The 20774-nt window shown below is 36.1% G+C and overlaps 1 protein-coding gene across 11 annotated transcripts in view; it reads left to right on the forward strand.

Annotated features, from left to right (window-relative positions):
- ADAM28 (ADAM metallopeptidase domain 28) overlaps window positions 1-20774 on the forward strand; it is a 790284-nt gene that overhangs the window by 735912 nt on the left and 33598 nt on the right. For all 11 annotated transcript variants that reach the window (XM_062212787.1, XM_062212784.1, XM_062212788.1 and 8 more), the window contains 8 exons: window positions 107-183; window positions 3514-3592; window positions 5245-5321; window positions 7560-7752; window positions 11016-11087; window positions 11982-12053; window positions 15701-15870; window positions 17270-17354. In XM_062212787.1, coding sequence (XP_062068771.1) covers window positions 137-183; window positions 3514-3592; window positions 5245-5321; window positions 7560-7752; window positions 11016-11087; window positions 11982-12053; window positions 15701-15870; window positions 17270-17354 — 795 coding nt within the window. In that variant the 5' untranslated portion in view covers window positions 107-136. The remainder of the gene's footprint in view (window positions 1-106; window positions 184-3513; window positions 3593-5244; window positions 5322-7559; window positions 7753-11015; window positions 11088-11981; window positions 12054-15700; window positions 15871-17269; window positions 17355-20774) is intronic.

Here is a 20774-nt window from a genome sequence, read left to right on the forward strand (position 1 = left end):
TTCATGCTAGTAATTAAGCAGATAAACATAGACAAATGAATAAGCATAGCCAAATAAATATTTGTGTGTGTTTAAATTGCCAGTGAATGTTTGTATATTCTTGCAGGGAAAATTTGAAACTGAATTAAAGTATAAAATGACAGTCAATGGAAAAATTGCGGTGCTTTATTTGAAACAAAACAAGTAAGTGTCTTCACCTCTGATTTATCCTCATCAACAGTAAGTTGTGGTATGCAAAGTGTGCCAAATGAGTCTGTTACTACTTACAGCTCTCACAGTCCTTACCTAATCAGCTTTTGCTCTCAACTGATCCAAGATATCCAACAAATGTTTGTTACTGCTGAAGCAGTAGAAATACATTGGGTAAAACAGCAATTTACCAATACTGTATTTTTGTATTTTAGGAATAAAACCCAATGAATGAAGTATGTGTAGAAACTCATTTTAGTTATTCTATGACATAGTAGAGAGGTTCCAGTGCATTTTGCTATGACTTCTAGATTTTCTTCTGTATTACCGCATAGCATTATTCTAACACTGAACAGGTGGATTTTTAAAAATTTTATTTGTGGAATACAAACTTTATGCATTTCATATACACAAATTTTGGAACATGGCGATTCTTCCCCCAACCCCATCTCCCTCTCACCCATACTCCCACCCTTCTTCCTCCTCTTTCTCCATTTCCATTCTTATTTTTTTATAAAGATTTGTTTTAAGTTAATTTTATACTCATAAGATTAACCCTGAACTAAGCAGAGAGTTCATCCAATAGTACGAAGAAAATTTTAAAAAAAGCAAAAACAAACAAACAAGCATTGTTCCTCAACAGTCAGGGCAAGGTCTGTTCAAAGTCATGACATCACAAAGTATCAGTTTCACTCCTTTTAGGTACTCTATTAGTTACCACAGATCAGAGAGAACATATGGTATTCGTCTTTTTGTGACTAACTTATTTCACTAAACATAATGTTTCCAATTTCATCCATTTGTTGCAAATGACGGGATTTCATTTTTTGAATCACTGTGTAGTATTTCATTTCATTGTTTCATGTGTCTATTGGCCAGTTGAATCCCCCTTTTGAAAAATGCCCATTTCTTAACTAGATTGTTTGTTTTGTTATTGTTGAGTTTATTGAACTCTTTTTTTTAAACTTTTATTTAATGAATATAAATTTCCAAAGTACAGTTTATGGATTACAATGGCTTCCCCCCCATAACTTCCCTCCCACTTGCAACCCTCTGCTTTCCCGTTCCCTCTCCCCTTCCATTCACATCAAGATTCATGAACTCTTTATAGATCCTGGATATGAATTTCTTATCAGTTGCATAGTTTGCAAATATTTTCTCCCATTATGTCCTTTATCTCTTCTTTTGCAGTGCAGAAGGTTCACAGTTTGCTGTTACCCATTTGTTAATTTTGGCTTTGGTCCCCTGTGCTTCTGGATTCTTTTCCAAGAAGTCTTTCACTATGCCAATGTCTTGCAGGATTTACCCAATGTTCTCTATCAATTCATGATGTCAGTTCATAGATTGATGTCTCTGTTCCATTTTGAGTGGATTTTTGTGTAAGGTGTAAGGTAGGGGTCCAGTTTTCCCACCATTTGTTGAAGAGACCATATTGACTCTAGGGATTGATTTTTGCTCCTTTGTCAAAGATAAGTTGGCTGTAGATGCATGGATTGATTTCTGGAGTTTATATTCTGTTCCATCATTCTATACGTCTGCTTTTGTGCCAGTATCAGGCTGTTTTGATTATAACTGCCCTGTAGTATGTCTTGAGGTTCTGTATTGTGATGCCTCTGGCTTTGTTTTTGTTGTTTAAGGTTACTTTAGCTATTCAGGGTCTCTTGTGTTTCCATATGAATTTTAGCATCATTTTTTTCTAGGTCTGAGAACAATGCTATTGGTACTTTTGGAATCACATTGAAACTATAAATTTTGTTCAGTAGTATGGACATTTTGATGATATTGATTTTTTAACTTGTATTTAATGAATATAAATTTCCAAAGTACAGCTTATGGATTACAATGGCTTCCCCCCCTATAACTTCCCTCCCACCTGCAACCCTCCCCTTTCTCGTTCCTGATGATATTGATTCTTGCAATCCATGAACATTGAAGAATTTTCCAGTTTTTTGTCTTCTTTATTTAGTGTTTTCTAATTTTTATTGTAGAGATCTTTGATGTCGTCGGTTACATTTATCGCAAAGTATTTAAATTTATTGTAGTTATTGTGAATGGGATTGATCTTAGAAGTTCTTTCTCAGCTATGGCATCATCTCTGTATACAAAGGCTATTGATTTTTGTGTGTTGGTTTTATATTCTGCTACTTTACCAAACTCTTCTATGAGTTCCAATAGACTCTTGGTGGAGTCTTTTAGATCCCCTATATATAGAATTGTGCCATCTGTTAATAGGGATAGTTTGACCTCCTCCTTCCCAATTTATATCTCTTTTATTTCTTTTTCTTGCCTAATGTCTCCAGTTAAAACTTCCAGGACTATATTGAATAGCAGTGGTGAGACTGGGCATACTTGTCTCATTCTGGATTTCTGTGGGAATGCTTCCAATTTTTCCCCATTCAGATGCTGTCTCTTGGATTATCATAAATTTCCTTGATTATATTGAGAAATGTTCATTCTATAACCAATTTGATTAAGATTTCCATCATGAAAAGGTATTGATTTTTATCAAATACTTTCTCTGTGTCTACTGAGGAAATCATATGATTTTTGTTCTTCAGTTTGTTAATGTGATGTATCATATTTTTTGAGTTTTGGATGTTGAACCATCCCTACATGCCAGAAAAAATCACACTTTGGGTGATTGATTTTTCTTATGTGTTGTTGGACTCAATTGCCTAGCATTTTGTTGAAAATTTTTGGATTTATGTTCATCAAGGAAATTTGTCCATAGTTCTCTTTTTCTGTTGTTTCTTTTTCTGGTTTAGGACTTAAAGGGATGCTGTCTTTTTAGAAAGAATTTGTCGACCGGTGCCACGGCCCACTTGGCTAATCCTCTGCCTGTGGCGCTGGCACCCCAGATTCTAGTCCCGGTTGGGGTGCTGGATTCTGTCCCGGTTGCTTCTCTTCCAGTGCAGCTCTCTGCTGTGGCCCAGGAAGGTAGTGGAGGATGGCCCAAGTGCTCGGGCCCTACACCCGCATGGGAGACCAGGAGGAAGCACTTGGCTCTTGGCTCCAGATCAGCATGGCACGCCAGCTGCAGCGTGCCAGCTGTAGCAGCCATTTGGGGGGATGAACCAATGGAAGGAAGACATTTCTCTGTCTCTCTCTCTCTCACTGTCTAACTCTGCCTGTCAAAAAAGAAAAAAAAAAGAATTTGTTTTGAATAGCTTAAGAAGAAATGGAATTAGTTCTTCTATAAATGTCTGGTAAAATTCAGCAGTAAAGCTGTAGGGACCTGGGCTTTTCTTTTTTGGGGAGGGTCTTTAAACCGATTCAATCTCCATCAGTTTGTTAACCATCATATTCCCTTTTTTGCTTCTCCAGGAATCTCCTTGCACCAGGCTACACAGAAACATATTATAATTCCACAGGAAAAGAAGTCACCACAAGTCCACAAATCATGGTATTACAGAGTTTCCCAAGACCCTTGTTAATAGAGGTGTGACCCACAGACCTAAAGACAGGGTCATTGCCATGGAAATCACAGAAATGAAACTGCATATAGAATGCCAGATGCCCTAAACAATACTCTGGCCTCAGAATCAGCCCTTAAGGCATCTGGATCTGGCTAAAAAGCCCATTAGAGTATTTCAGGCATGGAAAGCCAAGACACTCTGGCAAAAAAATGGCCTAAGCGAATGATCTTTGTGAGTGAGATCCCAGCGGAAAGAACGGGCCATCAAAGAAGGTAATACCTTTCTCTGAAGGGAGGAGAGAACTTCCACTTTGAATATGGCCATGTCTAAATATGATCGGAGTTGGTGAACTCAAGAGGCTTCCGTAGCCTTGGCAGCTCCTGACAAGAGCCTCGGGTGATTACTGACATCATAAATAAGAGTGTCAATTGTTAAATTAACAACAGGAGTCACTGTGCACCTGCTCCCCATGTAGGACCTCTGTGTTGTATTATGCGAATTAATGGTAAAACTACTACTCAAACAGTACTCTATACTATGTGTGTCTGTGTGGGTGCAGTCTGTTGAAATCTTTACTTAGTACATACTAAGTTGATCTTCTGTATATAAAGATAATTGAAAATGAATCTTAATGAAGAATGGGATGGCAGAGGGAGTAGGAGAAGGGGTGTTTATGGGTGGGAGGGAGGTTATAGGGGGGAAATCTGCTATAATACAAAAGTTTTATTTAATAAATATAAATTTTGGAAGTATAAGTTCAAAAAAAATAAACTGCATGTATAGCAGTGGCACTATTTTTCATTGGTAGTAATTACTTAATTGATCTTCTGACTTTTTAACATTTTGACACAAAATGTCACTTTTCCTTGACAAGTATGGTCAAGGTCTCTCTATTTGAAGGTGGTCAGAAGGAGCTTGCTATTTTCTTTGATGTCTTTAGAGAGGAGCAGTTGACAGGGTGTAACAATAAAATAATTCATTTACTGTCACCTTCTTTTCTGAGTTCCATTGTCTATTGGGATCCCTTCATGTATTCTCATCTATAGCAATGATACAGGAGTTACACAGGCCAACACCTCATCTGTCCCACAGAAAGGTCTACCCTAGAACACCCAAATGAAACAAAAAAGATGATAGGCTGGGTGTTTTGCTCTAAAGAGAAGCTGTTGTGCTGATCCAGTGTTGTGCTGATCAATATTCATCTGGTAGAATTCTTAAATAAATCAAGAAATAAATAAAAATACAATCTGAGTAACATCGATTGGAAAAAGAGCTTGTAGATTCTTTGTTAGGAAACTTTTTATAAAGCAGTCAGCCTAGGGAAAGAATTGGTGCAGTTTGGTGGGAGTCAGATTTTAATTTTTCATAAATAAAATAATTTCTTCTAAAATATTTACTTCTGTCCTATATCAGCACCACAAACATTTAGTAAATGCCTAATAAGTGTGTTGGGATACTCAACAATAAAGATTTTAATACATTTGAAGCTTTTATCTATGAGTTTTTCAAATTCCATAAATTGACTGTCATTCGGCAGAAAATGGTTTGAAATCACTATAGATCACATAGACTTCAATCAAATTTAAGAGTAGGTCTAAAAATTACACACACTTTACAAAATTCTATCATTTATCTGTAGGATGACTGTTACTATCAAGGACATATCCTTAATGAAAAACTTTCCGATGCTAGCATCAGCACATGCAGGGGTCTGAGGTAAGACTTCATGAACGTCTTGAATGCATCTGTGATTATGATTATGTTTGTTTTATTTAATGCCGGAGGAATCTCAAGCATAATTAATTATACTAGATTGGAATGTGAATCCCAAAGGCTACACAACTTTGAAATTTGAAGGAAATGCCATTTCTCTTGGCAGCAGTTTATAAATTACTCATAGGAAATGATTTTATTTGCTTGTTTTTAAAATGTAGGTTTATGAATCCTAGTGTTAGACTAAGAATCTCTAGGCAACTGCCCCCTCTCTTTACTTTAAATTCTCTTCCTAGTATGCCTTCCATACTCCGGCATTCAGCTCTTCCTGTACGTTAATGACTTCCCATGCATCTATCCACACTTAACCTGTATCTTCTGATGCCCAGATTTCATTATCTAATTTCTTTTACATACTTCTAGTTGGAGATCTTAAATTTATATTGATCTCAATGTGTTTTAAACTTAATTAGTAAATGTCTCCCGAATCTGGTATTTTTCCTGTATTCTCTGTTTCAATCAATGCTGTCACCCAGAACTGTAAATTCCTTGAGGACTTCTTACCTCTCAATCCTTCATTTTCAGTGCTTTATTATGACCTACAGATTATGTATTTTAAATATTTCCTGAAGTTATTCCCCTTGTCCCACCTCTATTTCAGTGAACTAGTCCAGCTACCCTAATCCTTTTTGCAGACCACTGTAACAAGCCATTTAATATACATCCTTACATCCAAAATTGATATATTCTAATTCCATTTACATTTAATTGGATTTCAGTATTAATGCTCTTGTAACTTTCTTTATATCAATCACCTGTTGTAACTATAAACATTATATATTTACTATATAATTGTATATATTCTGTGATTTTTAAAGAAAAAAAATATTTATTCATATTTTTTCAAGAGGCAGAAAGGGAGAGAGATGGGCAGAGGCAGAGCTCCTATCCACTGATTCACTCTGCAAATGCCTGTAACAACTGGGATTAGGCAAGGGCTGGAGTCAGAAGTATGAGACTGAATCCAGATCTCCCCAGTGGCAGAAACCAATTTACTTGAGCCATGATCTGCTGCCTCCCAGGCTCTGCATTGGAAGAAAGCTGGGATCAGATGCCAGAGCCAAGAATTGAACTTAGGCACTCTGATGTTGGACATGGGTGTCTTAACTGCTCAGCTCAAACCCTACCCCCTCTTATATTTAATATACATCCATTTTTTTTCTCATTTGAACATATTCTCCATGTGGTACTCTGTTTTTACTGCATACCTTTAGTCTGATACTTAATAAATAGAGAGTACTCACTAAATATAAATTGAGTGAATCCTAGTTCAGGGCTTCGGCAGTAAAAGTTGAGAAGAAATTGATAATATACATTGATCATATGCATTACATACTGTTTCAATCTCTACCATGGTCCTGTTAGGCAGGTATTATCTTTCTCATTTTATAGATGAAGAAACTGAGGCTATATGAGTTTAAATCATTTCCCCCATCTTATCACAGCTAGTAAGTGATAGACCCAGGATGTTATGGCTTATTTATAAGGTTACACAATCTCTTTAAGCACATCTTTAGAACAGACACAGCCTGAAAAATGTCCATTCTTGTGCTAGAACTGACATGGGTTAACCACATAACAATGCTGGAGTCACTTCTCCCTAACGGGTCTCATCTTCTTGCAGAGAAAATAAGTTTGAGTAACATCTAAAGGCATCTTCAGCTGAAAATTTCATTGTATTCTGTCATCAAGAGTTTAAGCTGTTCCTGACTAGCAATTCCATAGGGCCCCTTATTTGGAGCCTGTAAGTTGATACAAATCAAATGTAATAATACATTTAAAGATTTAGCTTTTTATTTGTGTGTGTATGTGTGTGTGTGTGTGTGTGTGTGTGTGTGAGAGAGAGAGAGAGAGAGAGAGAGAGAGAGAGAGAGAGACAGAGACAGAGACAGAGAGACTTCTTCCATCTGCTGGTTCACTCACCAAATAGACACAATTGCCAGGGCTGAACCAGGCCAGACAGGAACCTGGAACTCCTTCCTGCTCTCCTACATGGAGGACAGGGGCCAAACACTTGGGCCATCTCCCAGTGCCTTCTCAGGTGCACTAGTAGGGAGCTAATTAGAAATGGAGCTGGAACCAGTGACCATATGGCTTGCTGGTGTCACAGGCAGCTGTGTCACATCAGCAGCCCCTCAAGAATACTCTTTTAAGAGAAGCCTAAATGCTCATGTTCTGCAGGGGCTACTTCAGCCAAGGAGACGAAAGGTACTTCATTGAACCTTTAAGTTCCACAAACCAGGATGAACAGGAGCATGCACTCTTCAAGTATGATCCTGATGAAAACAAATCCAGCAGCTCCTGTGGGATGGATGATTTGTTATGGGCACATAGATCACAGCAGAATGTGGACCTACCTGCCTCCAGACTGGTCGTATGTATAACTTTATCTTTTATTTGAAGTTTCCTTGTATGTCATCTTCTGAATACCCTGAGTTCCAGAACTTAGCAACACAACTGACAGAAATATTATAGTCATTGTTGAATTAGTGGGTTATAGAAGCACTAATTACAAAGCAGTGCTATGTGACTTTATGACTCTTTTCTTAGATGTGTAATGTGCAAAGATTAAGAAGTATATGATTTATGCATGCTAGAATAGACGAGTGTCACAATTTTCTCCATAATATAAAATAAATGACAAAAAAGGAATTATTATTATTTTAAAATTAAGCATTCTGTTGTCTTTCATGGGTGCATTCAACAAATCTCTCCTAAAGCAGTGCTGCAGGTGCTGAGGCCATAACAGTGAGAAAAATAGACAAGTATGTCTATAGAACTTGGGATGTTCTTTCACATACAGAATGCTTTCAGTTAGTTACAGAATGAAAACGAGCACAGATTTGTGATTTAACTTGTAATGAGTCTATCAAAATATATTTATCATTAATACTTGTATTTTCTTCAGGATCTACTTCAAATCCAATCATCTTCTTTCAGTTGTCTCAGAACCCATGAGCACTCGGTAAAATTGGTTTGAATAAAATTTCATCTGGCTGTGGGTTTGAATGCCACCATAGTTTCTAGGAACCCAGAAGAACCAGTCATGGTTACATGTTATTGTGACTTCAACCTCTTGGTTTACCTTGGTAGAAACCTTGTGTTCTTCAGACTCATTGCTCGAGGGCCACGTGGAAATAGCCTTTCTTTCGTGATGTCCTATTGTTTTGGCTTTCCTCCATAATACTGATGCTATGCTGTCTCAGTTTCTGCTGTGACCCCTTCTCCAATTGACCACTAAATATCAGAGGATGTCACAAAGCTCAGGATTTGGTCACTTATTTGCTTTCTCTTTGCATTCTCTCTGAGTAATTTCATTCTCTCCCTCATCCCGTTTAATAGGAACCATGCACTAATCACTATCAAATGTGTAACTCCAGCCTTGATCTCACAATTAATTGTGAAACTCTCCTAATTAACTACTTGATTAATGTATCTATTTAATTGCCTAATATTATAAACTTACTATGCTCAAAAAGATCTACTGGTTTTCAACCCCCAAATGAAACTTTCTTCTCTTTCGGTTCTCCCAGTTTAACAGTACCACTATTCACTCTTTAGTCAAAACCAAGTCTAAAAACCATCCTTGATTCTTCTTTATTTCATCCCTCCTCACATGGCATCCATCTGAAAGTGCCTCCACATACATTCCAGATCTCTTGTTGTGTCATCTTTTCCAACTATTCCTAACTACCATGCCACAATAACTATGGTAACAGCCTCTACCTGAACGTCTTACTCCCTTTCCCTCCTCAGTAGGATCCATTCTCTACACGATAGGTCCTCATGCTTTTATGGCAACTCACACTATGTCCTTTTACTGTTTAAAGCCCTCTATTGGCTCCTTTTTTATTTGTATGTATCTCATAAATACATTAAGAACGTAGTAATTCTTGCCACTGTGCCCACCCTCCCACCCACTCTCCTCCAGCTCCTGTTTAGTCCAAGAAAAAGAATGGAATAAAGAAACTTAGAGAACTGTTCTTCAACAGCCTAGACAAGGGCTATTCTATGTTATTGCTTCTCGAAGGCAATGCCTATTGGCTTCTCTTTGCATTTAATACAAAAGCCAGGCAAGTGAGCAGGGGTTAAAAAGCCCTATAGGATCAGGGCCCCATCTACCTCTCCAGTTACTTGCCTCCTGTGTGCCCTACCTACTGATAACTGCGTTCCTTATGTTCTGACCAACACAAATGTTTTGCTGTGCTTTAAACTCACCAATATCAATGTAGTCTAAAGTCTTTTACTAATTTTTGTCACTGCTAGAATTCTTTACTAATTTATTTTCCCTTACTTGGCTTCTCATTTTCATTAATACATCTGCTTAAGGGCTAGCACTTCAGAAAAGCTTTCTCTAACTATAAAACAACTACCTAGTCACTCAACATCAAACATGTAACCTCCCTGTAGAACTTGTTACCATCTGATATATCTCAATTTGTTTGTGTCTTGTGAGTGCACTAGGCCGATGGGCCATGCCTATTTCACTGCTGTATTCCTAGTTTCCAGAGCACTACGAGTGCTAATAAATATTTTGCTCCTATGGAGAGTGAGAGGTAAGTTCATATTTCATTAGATAATACCTAAATGTCTGTTTTCAGTAATTTGTTCTCAATAAGGACATTTATTCATCTGTTGGAAGACAAGCACTTCCAGAAATGCAACCTAATAATTTTTTTGTTGTTGTTTTTTGGACAGGCAGAATGGACAGTGAGAGAGAGAGACAGAGAGAAAGGTCTTCCTTTTCCGTTGGTTCACCCCACAATGGCTGCTGCGGCCGGCGCGCTGCAGCCAGCGCACCGGGCTGATCCGAAGCCAGGAGCCAGGTGCTTCTCCTGGTCTCCCATGCAGGTGCAGGGCCCAAGGACCTGGGCCATCCCCCACTGCACTCTCAGGCCACAGCAGAGAGCTGGACTGGAAGAGGGGCAACCGGAACAGAATCCAGCGCCCCGACTGGGTTAGAACCCAGGGTGCTGGCGCCGCAGGTGGAGGATTAGCCTATTGAGCCATGGCGCCAGCCATAAATTTTAATAATTTATTATTTAGTAGGAAAAATGAAGTTGATTCATTTCATTGAGACAATCCATCATGAAAAGTTTTGGCTTTGCTTTTATTTGGGGGGTGATGGTATGGAGGAACAGAAATTAGGGAAGCTTGGAATATGCGAATGAGAACCAGCTTTGTCTGAGAGAACAGATCATATGCAATGGTGCTCTGGGCACTGTGTCACTGGTAAAAGAAAGGATATTTATAAAGTTAGAAAAAAAAAGGCTTTAAGGAAAACTCTGAAGGATGTGGATGTCATGGTTTCTGGGTATAGTGGTAGGATATTGAGGAAAGTCTACTATTCAAGTCTCCAGTGACTTTGGTTTTAGCTCCAGATGCCCGTTACATTAAGTATTTGTGTCATCATTTAAGTTCTTCAGTAAAATGAGGCAGCCTTGAATATTACTGATACCATTCTAGTTCTAACATTCTGAACCTTGCTTGTAGATAATTTTTGTTGTTGATTTAGAGTTTAAAATACTAATAATATTTCCTTATTCCTAGATAACAACAAACCTCTGATAAAATTGTCAAAAGAAGGATTTTTACATAGAAAATGTTGTCTTAGTAATTGTCCTCCTTATATTTCAGAAACTGAATGACCAGAAAGTTCAAGAGCGTAAGAAATATATAGAATATTATTTGGTCCTGGATAATGGTGAGGTAATTGCATGAGATTGATGTATCTTTTAAAATGCTCCCTTTGTATAAATTTAGTTATTATGTGAGAAATTAAATGTCTGCATCTATTTTTCAAAATCCTGAATAACCATATGATTATAAATTATTTTGAACCTATGAAGTTTGACATTTATAATTCAGTTGCTATGATTTTTCCTCTCCAGGAATTGGCAGCTGATATATTCACATAAATTGAATTCCTGCCACTGTAATGCTCTTTTCTTGGTGTCTTATGAGCTGAATTTCACCTCCTACTAAATTCTTTGGTCATCTTGTCTCTTGTTAAGTACCTAAATCGTTTGTTCGTCAGAATCTATGTTCAACAAGTGGTGGTAAACATAAAAGCCTAGGGAATGGAATCTTCTGAAAAATGCAAATCTTTGGTGGTAGTCAATATTTAGCTTTGTTTATAAGAATACTTTTCGATATATTGGATTTTTAAATACAAGATCCAGTCATAGAATCCTAAAAAGAAAAATGCTGGACTACAGAAATATGAATATGTTAAATAGATCAAGCGTTAAAGCTTTGGCCTCTCTTATTGGACTGAAATCATTTTTTAAAATGAATAAATTATTCCTTGCACAGATTCTGCACAGCTTAGAAGTCATAGAATCTGAGTGAAAATGTATTTGGAAAAATTCTTTAGAGTTTTATGCTGAGCCAGTGCATTATCAAATAAGTCATTATCTCCAATCAAAGTAATTTAATTTAGAGACAGAAGTAAGGATTCAATTTGTTTCTGACTTTTAAGTTTTTAATAACCAATCCTTAACTATAACCTCTGAAAAGAAACATAAGCATGGTTGCCTTTCTCTTAATCTTAAAATTATACCAATTTTTACTAATGCTCATATTCTGCTTCCTTTTTTTTAGTATAAAAAATACAATGAAAACCCAGAGGAAATAAGAAACAGGGTGTTTGAGATGGCCAATTACGTCAACATGGTATGATACACTTTATTAAATATAAGCAGTTGACTAGGACACACTATTGGGTTCTTCTCTGAATGCACATGGTACTGTCTGGTACTAAAGGAAGACCACAGCTTTGTTGTCTAATTTAGTATTATTATCCCATGACAGAGACTTTTCTCAACTACTTGCCACCACTCCTCCTAGACCCGTATAGATATTCAAGATGCTGTTGTTTAGATGCATTTTGTTCTCCTAAAGTCCACTAGGAAAATGATAAAATGAAATAACAAATAGAAAACTGTTCTGGGGGTGGGGCACACAAAAATATGCCAAATTCTGACACAATAACACCTTTTGTTTACATTATCTCATTAATCCTCAAAACGACCATAACTAAGCTATTACTAAAATCTAACATATAGCTATGGGATTACATTCTGAAAAGTGAAGTAACGTGTTTATAATCACAAAGGTAGAAAACAATAGAGGTAGGATTTAGACATATCATTAGATGTCAATCCCATTTCAGTCACATGCCTGTTGATTAGATGTGATTGTAACAATTTCCAAAGTCTTTTTGATGATTTTATGCTCCTTTTAATTAAATGCTACTTGTTAGTTTCTTATAAGTTTCATACACAGTTGGTGTACTTATTTTGAAGCTAAGTCTCTTTATGTTGTCCTACAAAACTTTTCAAGATGGAAGGAAAATGAGTGTGGATTCAATGACCAAGGCCACATCATGTCTTCTCAACATAAAGATCAAGCATACCACTTTTAAGGGAATCCAGGAACTGGGGTTTGTATTTGTGTTCAGGGAAACAGACATAAACAAACAGACAATCAAATAAATAGTTTATAGGAATGGGACCATTGCTGTTGCACATCAGGCTAAACCAGTGCCTGTAGTGCTGTCATCCCATATGGACACCAGTTTAAGTTCCGGCTGCTCCACTTTTGATCCAGCTCCCTGCTGGATACTAAGCAGTGGAAAATGGTTAAGAGCATAATTAGAGTGAGTCCAAGAAAGAATAAGAGATATGGAATTAAGCATAACAAAAAGACACAGACACATAACAAAAGGACGCAGAAATGCAGTATATGTTAGAGAGGGTCATAGCATTGAGAGAAATTGTCCCTACTCCATGATGGATCCAGTTATAGTTCTTTTTTGGTTCTTAAAATTGTATATATTCTGTGCAATCATGAATATTGTATGATGTTTTGGTGTATTTAATATACATAGGGGTGTGATTACTTTAATCAGTGTGGAATCCCCCAAATCATTTTTTGCTTATATAAATGATTTCATGGAAGGTTAAACGTTGATAAAAATGCAGGGAAGAAAGATAAATTGTTGGAATAATCTTGATTCAGGAGGATATAGGAGAATGAGTGCTCAATGCATGAGTGGAGAAGCTGGCCTTAGGTTTTCGAGTCATTCATGTAATAAAGACAGGTAGGTGCAGGGTGTTTGCATAGATATAGGAAGGGAGTATACAAGTGGGGAGAACTTGTGGAAGTTCTCTTTGTATTACTTCTGCACTCTCAGTGGTTGTGAAAGTGGAATGTTAAAGGAAATGCTGTTACTCCTAATAAAGATGAGGAAGTATGAAATAATGTGCAGAGACTGAGTGAATAACATTAGGAGAGGCAGCATGCTTGCTGGAAAATGTTATGAAGCCTGGAGATTAGTCATATGCTTGCAAAGTGTGAGCACTTGGCATGGTGTGTGTTCAAAGGCATGATGGGGGAGAGTCAGTGCAGAGTTGGCTTTGTAAAGGGTTAGGGTTTATCAGGTAAGTAAAACAAAGAAAACTAGGAACAAGGAAGCGGAGGGAATTATCAAGGGAAGGACTTTATTCTTCAGATTGAGGTTTTAATTCTCTCTTCTTAAAAAATTATGTATTTATTTGAGAGGTAGAGCCTTGAGAAAGACAGAGAACTTCCATCTGCTGGTTTACTCCCCAAATGCCCATTACAGGACGAGAGTCAAAGCTGGGAGCCAGAAATTCAATTCTGGTATCCCACATGAATGGGTCTCATTACTGTCATTACTTGAATCACCATGACTACCTCTGAGGGTTTGCATTAGCAGGAAGCTGAGTCAGCAACAAAGCCAGGTATTGAAACCAGATCTTCAGTCATCTTAACTGTATGGTGAAAACCAGCCCCCAAGTTCTCCTTTTATAATTGCATTCCACTGTGCTGTTCAAGTTATTTTTAAAAACAACAACAGGGATCACCTTGTCACACAGCAGATTAAGCTGCCATCTGTGACAGACACCAGTATCTCATATGGGCTCTGATTCAAGTCCTGGCAGTACCATTTCCAATCCAACTCCCTGTTATTGCTCCTGGGAAAGCAGCAGAAAATAGCCCAAGTCCTTGGAACCCTGCAGCAAAGTGGGAGACCCAGAAGAAGTTCCTGGCTCCTGTCTTCTTCCTGGAACAGCCCTGGCCATTTTGACCATTTGGGGAGTGAATGAGCAGATGGAAGATCTTTCTGTCTGTCTCTCCCTCCCTCCCTCCCTCTCTCTCTCTCTCTCTCTCTCTCTCTCTCTCTCTGTAACTTTGCTTTTCAAATAAATCATTTTTTTAAAGCAAAGATCAATTTTTCAGGTTTCTCAACAGAAAATTGACCATGAGAATGGCTGTTTATGTGTGCATTTTTAGAAATTATAGTAGTGATATAAGCTCTTATCATTAGAGTAAGCTTTATCCTTTATTTCAATATGCACATTTTTCATATGCATTACACATCGTGTATATATAACTCGGTCATTTAGAGGACCATCGTCTTAGTATATTGAAGAAGCTGTAATAAAATACTCCAACCTCAGTGGTTCATAACAGCATTAATTCATTTCTCAGAGTTCTGGAGGCTGGGAAATCCAAGATCAATGTGCTGGCAGATGTAATGTCCAATAAGGGTTCACCTTGTGGTTAATAGGTAGTGCCTTTGGTCTGTCTTCACATGGTAGAAGAAACAAGGCAGCTCACCTGGGCCCTTTGTAAGGGCACTAATCCCACTCCTAAGGGCTTACCCTCATGACTTAATCATCTTTCAAATGCCCTATATCCTAATGCTGTCACCTTAGAGGTTACAATTTCAACAAATGAACTTGGAGCTGGTGGCCACACATTCATACTATAACAACCACTTACCTTGTTCAAATTCACGGATGTAGGGCATTTGCATGTAGCGTGTTACTTCTCTAATTCTCCACACTTGATCTTAGCCAAAAGTCCGAGAAGCAATTTCTTCTCTAATTCTCAAATCAACATTGAACCACCTTGGCTAATTCTGAAATTCCAAGACTTTAAGAAATTAAAAAAAAATGAGTGTATATACTTAAACCAAAGCTATAGGAATGATCTGCTAACATAAACTTTCAAAAAGCTTACAGTATTTCTTGAAGTCACATGCAGAAAAAGTTTGCCTTAATAAGGCTTTGGCTTAAAACAAAAAATTTACAAACTCAAAATACCTAACATGCTCTGCCTTTCATTTTGCATGGGGATTTTAGTGTCTGAAAGAAGAGAATGTAATTTCTTTTTCAAATATATTTGGAAAGAATGCTTTCTTTTACAGTGCTGCTATGAAGGTTTGAAAATATAAGGCGCATTGGAAATATTCAATTGTAACATTATCATTACGTGTTCTCTTTGTACAGCTTTATAAAAAGCTCAATACTCATGTGGCTTTAGTTGGTGTGGAAATCTGGAGTGATGAAGATAAGATAAAGATATCTCCAAATGCAAGCTTCACTTTGGAAAATTTTTCTAAATGGAGAGGCAATGTTCTCCTACGGAGAAAACGTCATGATATTGCTCAGTTGATCACGTATGTGTGGGTTTTCCCCTTTGCATACCATGTGATATTTAGCATAGAAGCTTTTCAAAGTCTTGGTAAAAAAAAAAAAAAAGTGGTGTCTTCAGCTATAAGACAAGAGGAAAAGGCATTTAGCAGAATATATTTAAAAATCCCACACTTGGATCGTGTGTCAAATGTGATCACACTTTTGATCTAAATATTTTCTTTATTAAACAGAAGCTGATGATATAGCAACAATTCATTTGTTTTTATTGTGCATATGGAAAGTAAAGTTTAAATAATAGAAAGAGAGGTTTGGATCAGTATTTTAAAAAGAAAGATTGACTTTATGATCTAGTAAGGAGAAACTTCCAGGTTGGAAGGAAATATAACTATTTTAATTTCACACCTACACTACCCTACTGAAATGGTCATTTAAAAACAGCAGTGAAAGTAAATCTTGTGGCCAAATCACACATTAATACTTGAATTTTTACAAATTCATTTCACAAATGCTGCTGGGTAGGTGAATAATCTTCAGTTGTAATCAGATAGATGGAAGTGGCAAGGTTTGACTTGGAGTTACTTGAGTCCATCCTTAAGGAAACAGTGCTATCATGAGAAATCAATGGACTACATGCTGTCAAAATTAGTGAGCATTTCTGTGCTGAACATCTACTAATGTAGAACAAATAAACCCAAGGGGCTGGCATTTTGGCCCAATGGGTTAAGCTGCTGCCTGTGAGTAGGTATTCCATATAGGAGCATTGGTTCAAGTCCTCGGTGCTCTGCTTCAGATCCAGCTTCCTATGACCAAAAAAAAAAAAAAAAAAAAAAGCTTTCTTTATCTTAAGAAAAGTTACATTCTGGTTTTTTTTTTTTTTAAATATTTTATTTATTGAAAGGCATGTTTATAGTTGTGGGGAGGGGGAGGTAGAGAGAGAGAGAGATCTTCTATTGCTAGTTCGCTCCCCAAATGGCTCTAATGGCCATGGGTGAGCCAGGCTGAAGCCAGGAGCCAGGAGCTTTATAGGGAATTGGATTAACAAAGAGCAGGGAGCTAGCTCAGAAATAGAGCAGCTAAGACTCGAACCAGAGCTTCTATGGGATGGTGTGTTGCAGGCGGCAGTTTAAACTGTTATGCTACATTGCCTGCCTAGAAAAAGGCTGCATTCTCCAAAGAAATATGATCACTATGAATGACAGAAATGAAATACTAAGCATGAATACATCCTGATGCTTGGATTTCAATTGATCGGCAAGTAATTCCAAGGAAAAAATGCCTTCCACAAATTCAAAACTGAATAACATTTTAAGTGTGATGGTTCACAATATGAGTTTTTCTGTTAACTATTTAGAATTCTAGATGAATTATTTATTAAAATATAACAGAATCATAATTTATTGTATCAATTCACTTTTCCTACAGAGCAAAAGAACTTTCTGGAACAACTGTGGGCCTTGCTTTCATGTCTACCATGTGCTCTCCTTATCATTCTGTTGGGATTGTTCAGGTCTGTCTGAAGATGAGCAGTTGGTTCTATAATTCACATTTTTTTTTTCCTGAATCAATTAAGATCATTTAAGAATACCATTATAATTTTGTTCTTTCATTTGTTGACGTGGTATTTTGAGTGTTGAACTGATTTTGCATTGCAAGATAATCTCAGTATAGTCATAATATGTTAACTTTTCAAAATATTGTTTGGTTTAACATGCTAATACATATTTAGGATCTTTGCATCTATGTTCATGTAGAGTATCAGTCTGTAGTTTCTATTTCTAGATTTTGTGTTATTTATTTTCTATGTTTCATTGTTACAGTAAAATTGGCCACATTAAAAGAGTTATGCTCCCAACTGTGATTTTACAGAACTTTGGAGTAGAGTTACTATTAATCCTTCCTAAAATGTTTGGTATAATGTATGAGTAGAACTATGTGGACCTAGAGTTCTCTTGGTTGAAAGGTTTTTATATAAATTTTCTTTCTTCAACAGCTTTAGTACTTTTCAGATTACCCAACCTTATTTGAATGAGCCTTAGTTGTTCATATATTTAAGAAAAGACATATGCTATTGATGCTGGCACTAATATGTCAGTAGCATTCTTTATTATCCTTTCAGTATATGTAGAATTTGTAATTGTGGTGATACTTCCTCTTTTATTCATATTATAATATGTGTGTGGGTGTGGTGGTGTCATTGTCAGACTGGCAAGGGATTTATCAATTTCATTGGTTTTCTCAAAGAAACACATTTGGTTCATCAATGTTCTCTATATTTTTCCTGTTCTCAATTTCATTGATTTCTGCTTTTCTTTTCTTCCTTTTGCTCTACATTTCATTTTTTTCTTTTTCAACACTTTAAATTTTCCATGACTTTAGTTCATCTAAGATATTTGGATTTTGTGTGTTTTTAATTTTCTTTAGTATGAAAATGATTTCTAATTTCATTTTTCATCTCTTTTGACCATGCATTATTTTTAAGTGTGTTGTATTAATTCCCTTTAGTGATTATTTTACTTAATTCTGTTATAACATGGAACATACTTTGCAGAATTCAATATTCTAAATGTTTTTGAGTTTTATTCTTAGTGTGCCATATAAACTTGAAAATTATATCTTCTGTGGTTGAATGCAATATGCTAAAATTATTAATTATGTGACCTTAACTTATAGTGCTGTATAGCTCTTTTAAGTCCTAATTAAGGGAGAGAGAGAACAGTAAACTTCCAAAGAAAAATTATAGATTTGTCTATCTTCTTTTAATTTTGTAAATCTTTGTTTTATGTTACTAAATAAACTGTTAGTATAAATGTAAGTGTAATAGTTATGTTTTCTTGGTGAACTGATCCTTTTATCATTATGCCATGATCCTGGCTGAAGTATATATCTCTGAAACATTCCTTGTTCTGAAGTTATTGCAACATTTTATGATAATGTTTACATGATACTTTCTTTCCTTTATTTTTAACTTATGTACTTCTTCACATTTAGAGAATTTTTCTAGCAGACAGTATATACTTAGATTTTACCTTTTAAAATCTAATCAGATAATCTCTGTCTTTTATTTAATATATTTGGATCAGTTATATTAATATAATTATTGATATTGTTGGGACCAAATTATTTAATTAGTCTACCTGTTTTCTATTCCTGCCAGTGTTTGATTTCTTATGTTTTGTTCACAACCTTCTTTAAGATTGGGTATTTTTAAAATAATTTTATTTATACCTATTTTTTGGCTTTATCAACTACTTGATTATTACATCAATGGTTTCTTCAGGATGTAACATACCTCTTTAGTAATCAGTTCACTTTGAAATAATACCAAGTGTAATATAAGGACCTAACAAATCACTAGCTCTAATTTCCTCTCATACATTGCACTATTGCTATAATATAGTTAATATTACATATGCTACATATTCACAATGTACTGTTACAAGTTTTGCTTTAAAAAGTTATCTTTTATTATAATTCAAAATAAAGAAATTGTTCTATATTTACATTTGCTTTATTGCATTATTGCATTCCAAACAATAAACTCTTCATTTCTTTGTAAAGATCCAATTTTTTACCTGGTATTGAAGTTTTCCTTTCAGAAGGATTTTTTTAATATTTCCTATAATACAGTGAGTTACTTCAGTTTTATCTGAATAAGACTATCTTTCTTTCAATTCAAATATATTTTCACAGGTCTTTGGGTGGCCTGTAACCCCAACATACTGGTGGATTCAAGAGAAGTTATAATTGCTAATCTGCCTTGTCCCTATTAGTGTCAGAATAGTGCTATTTCCAACTTTCTACATCCTAGACAGAAATGGAACAATATTTATAATGACCATTTTATGAATCTGGGTTTGTGATGGACTTCATGGAATGAACAAAAATAAATAAATATATATATATACATACACAAATATATATTTATAATATAATATAATAGATATATCCATCTATATGTATTATAAATATATATTTAAAATATCCTATTGGGGTGAGAGGAATGTGCCAGTAATATCCAAAGAACTATCCAAATAGTGTATCTTGGAAGTGCCATGGTTATAACATATGACGTTTACTATCTGGGTATTGTGTTATAAACTTGAGACTTCAGTGGGAATCCAGAAGAGAGAATTATTGATGAAGATTAAGGTCATCAGCAAAAGTTGTATGAAGATAGACTTCAAACTGTATGATTGACAGAGGGGAAAGAAACATGGATGTCATTCTAGGGGAAGACATAATTTTTTAAGAACACAAAATGAAGAAAACCCAGGTTTAAAATGAACTTCAAGTATAAGATGTACATTTCTGTTTTTCTTAAACTTTTCAGCTTAAATTATTTTCCATTTGTAGAGCACCATGTTATTGTATAGTAGGATATACCACATTAATCTTAAAAAATTGAAATAATATCGTGAATTTTTTAAATTAATTTATTTGAGAGGTAGAGTTACAGTGAGAGGGAGAAACAGAGAAAGGTCTTCCTTCCATTGGTTGACTCTCCAGGTTGCTGCAACAGCTGGAACTGCACAAATCTGAAGCCAGGAGCCAAGTGCTTCTTCCTGGTCTCCCATGTGGGTGCAGGGGCCCAAGGACTTGGGCAGTCTTCTACTGCTTTCCCAGGTCATAGCAGAGAGCTGGATTGGAAAAGGAGCAGCCGGTACTAGAACCAGCACCCATATGGGATGCCGGCGCCGCAGGCAGAGGATTAACCTACTGTGCCACAGTGTTGGCCCCATGAATTGGTTATTGACTTCCTAAATTACACAGTTTTTCTTTGTTCACTACTCTTGTTTTGTTCTTCATCAATGTTTTTTAAAAAATTATATATGTATTTATTTAGTTGAAAAGCATAGTGACACACACACACACACACAATTACAAAGAGAGACAGAGAGAAAGGCAAGCATACAGAAGGATCTTACAT

This window comes from Lepus europaeus, chromosome 16, assembly GCF_033115175.1.
Source record: "Lepus europaeus isolate LE1 chromosome 16, mLepTim1.pri, whole genome shotgun sequence".
Classification (NCBI taxonomy): Eukaryota; Metazoa; Chordata; class Mammalia; order Lagomorpha; family Leporidae; genus Lepus; species Lepus europaeus.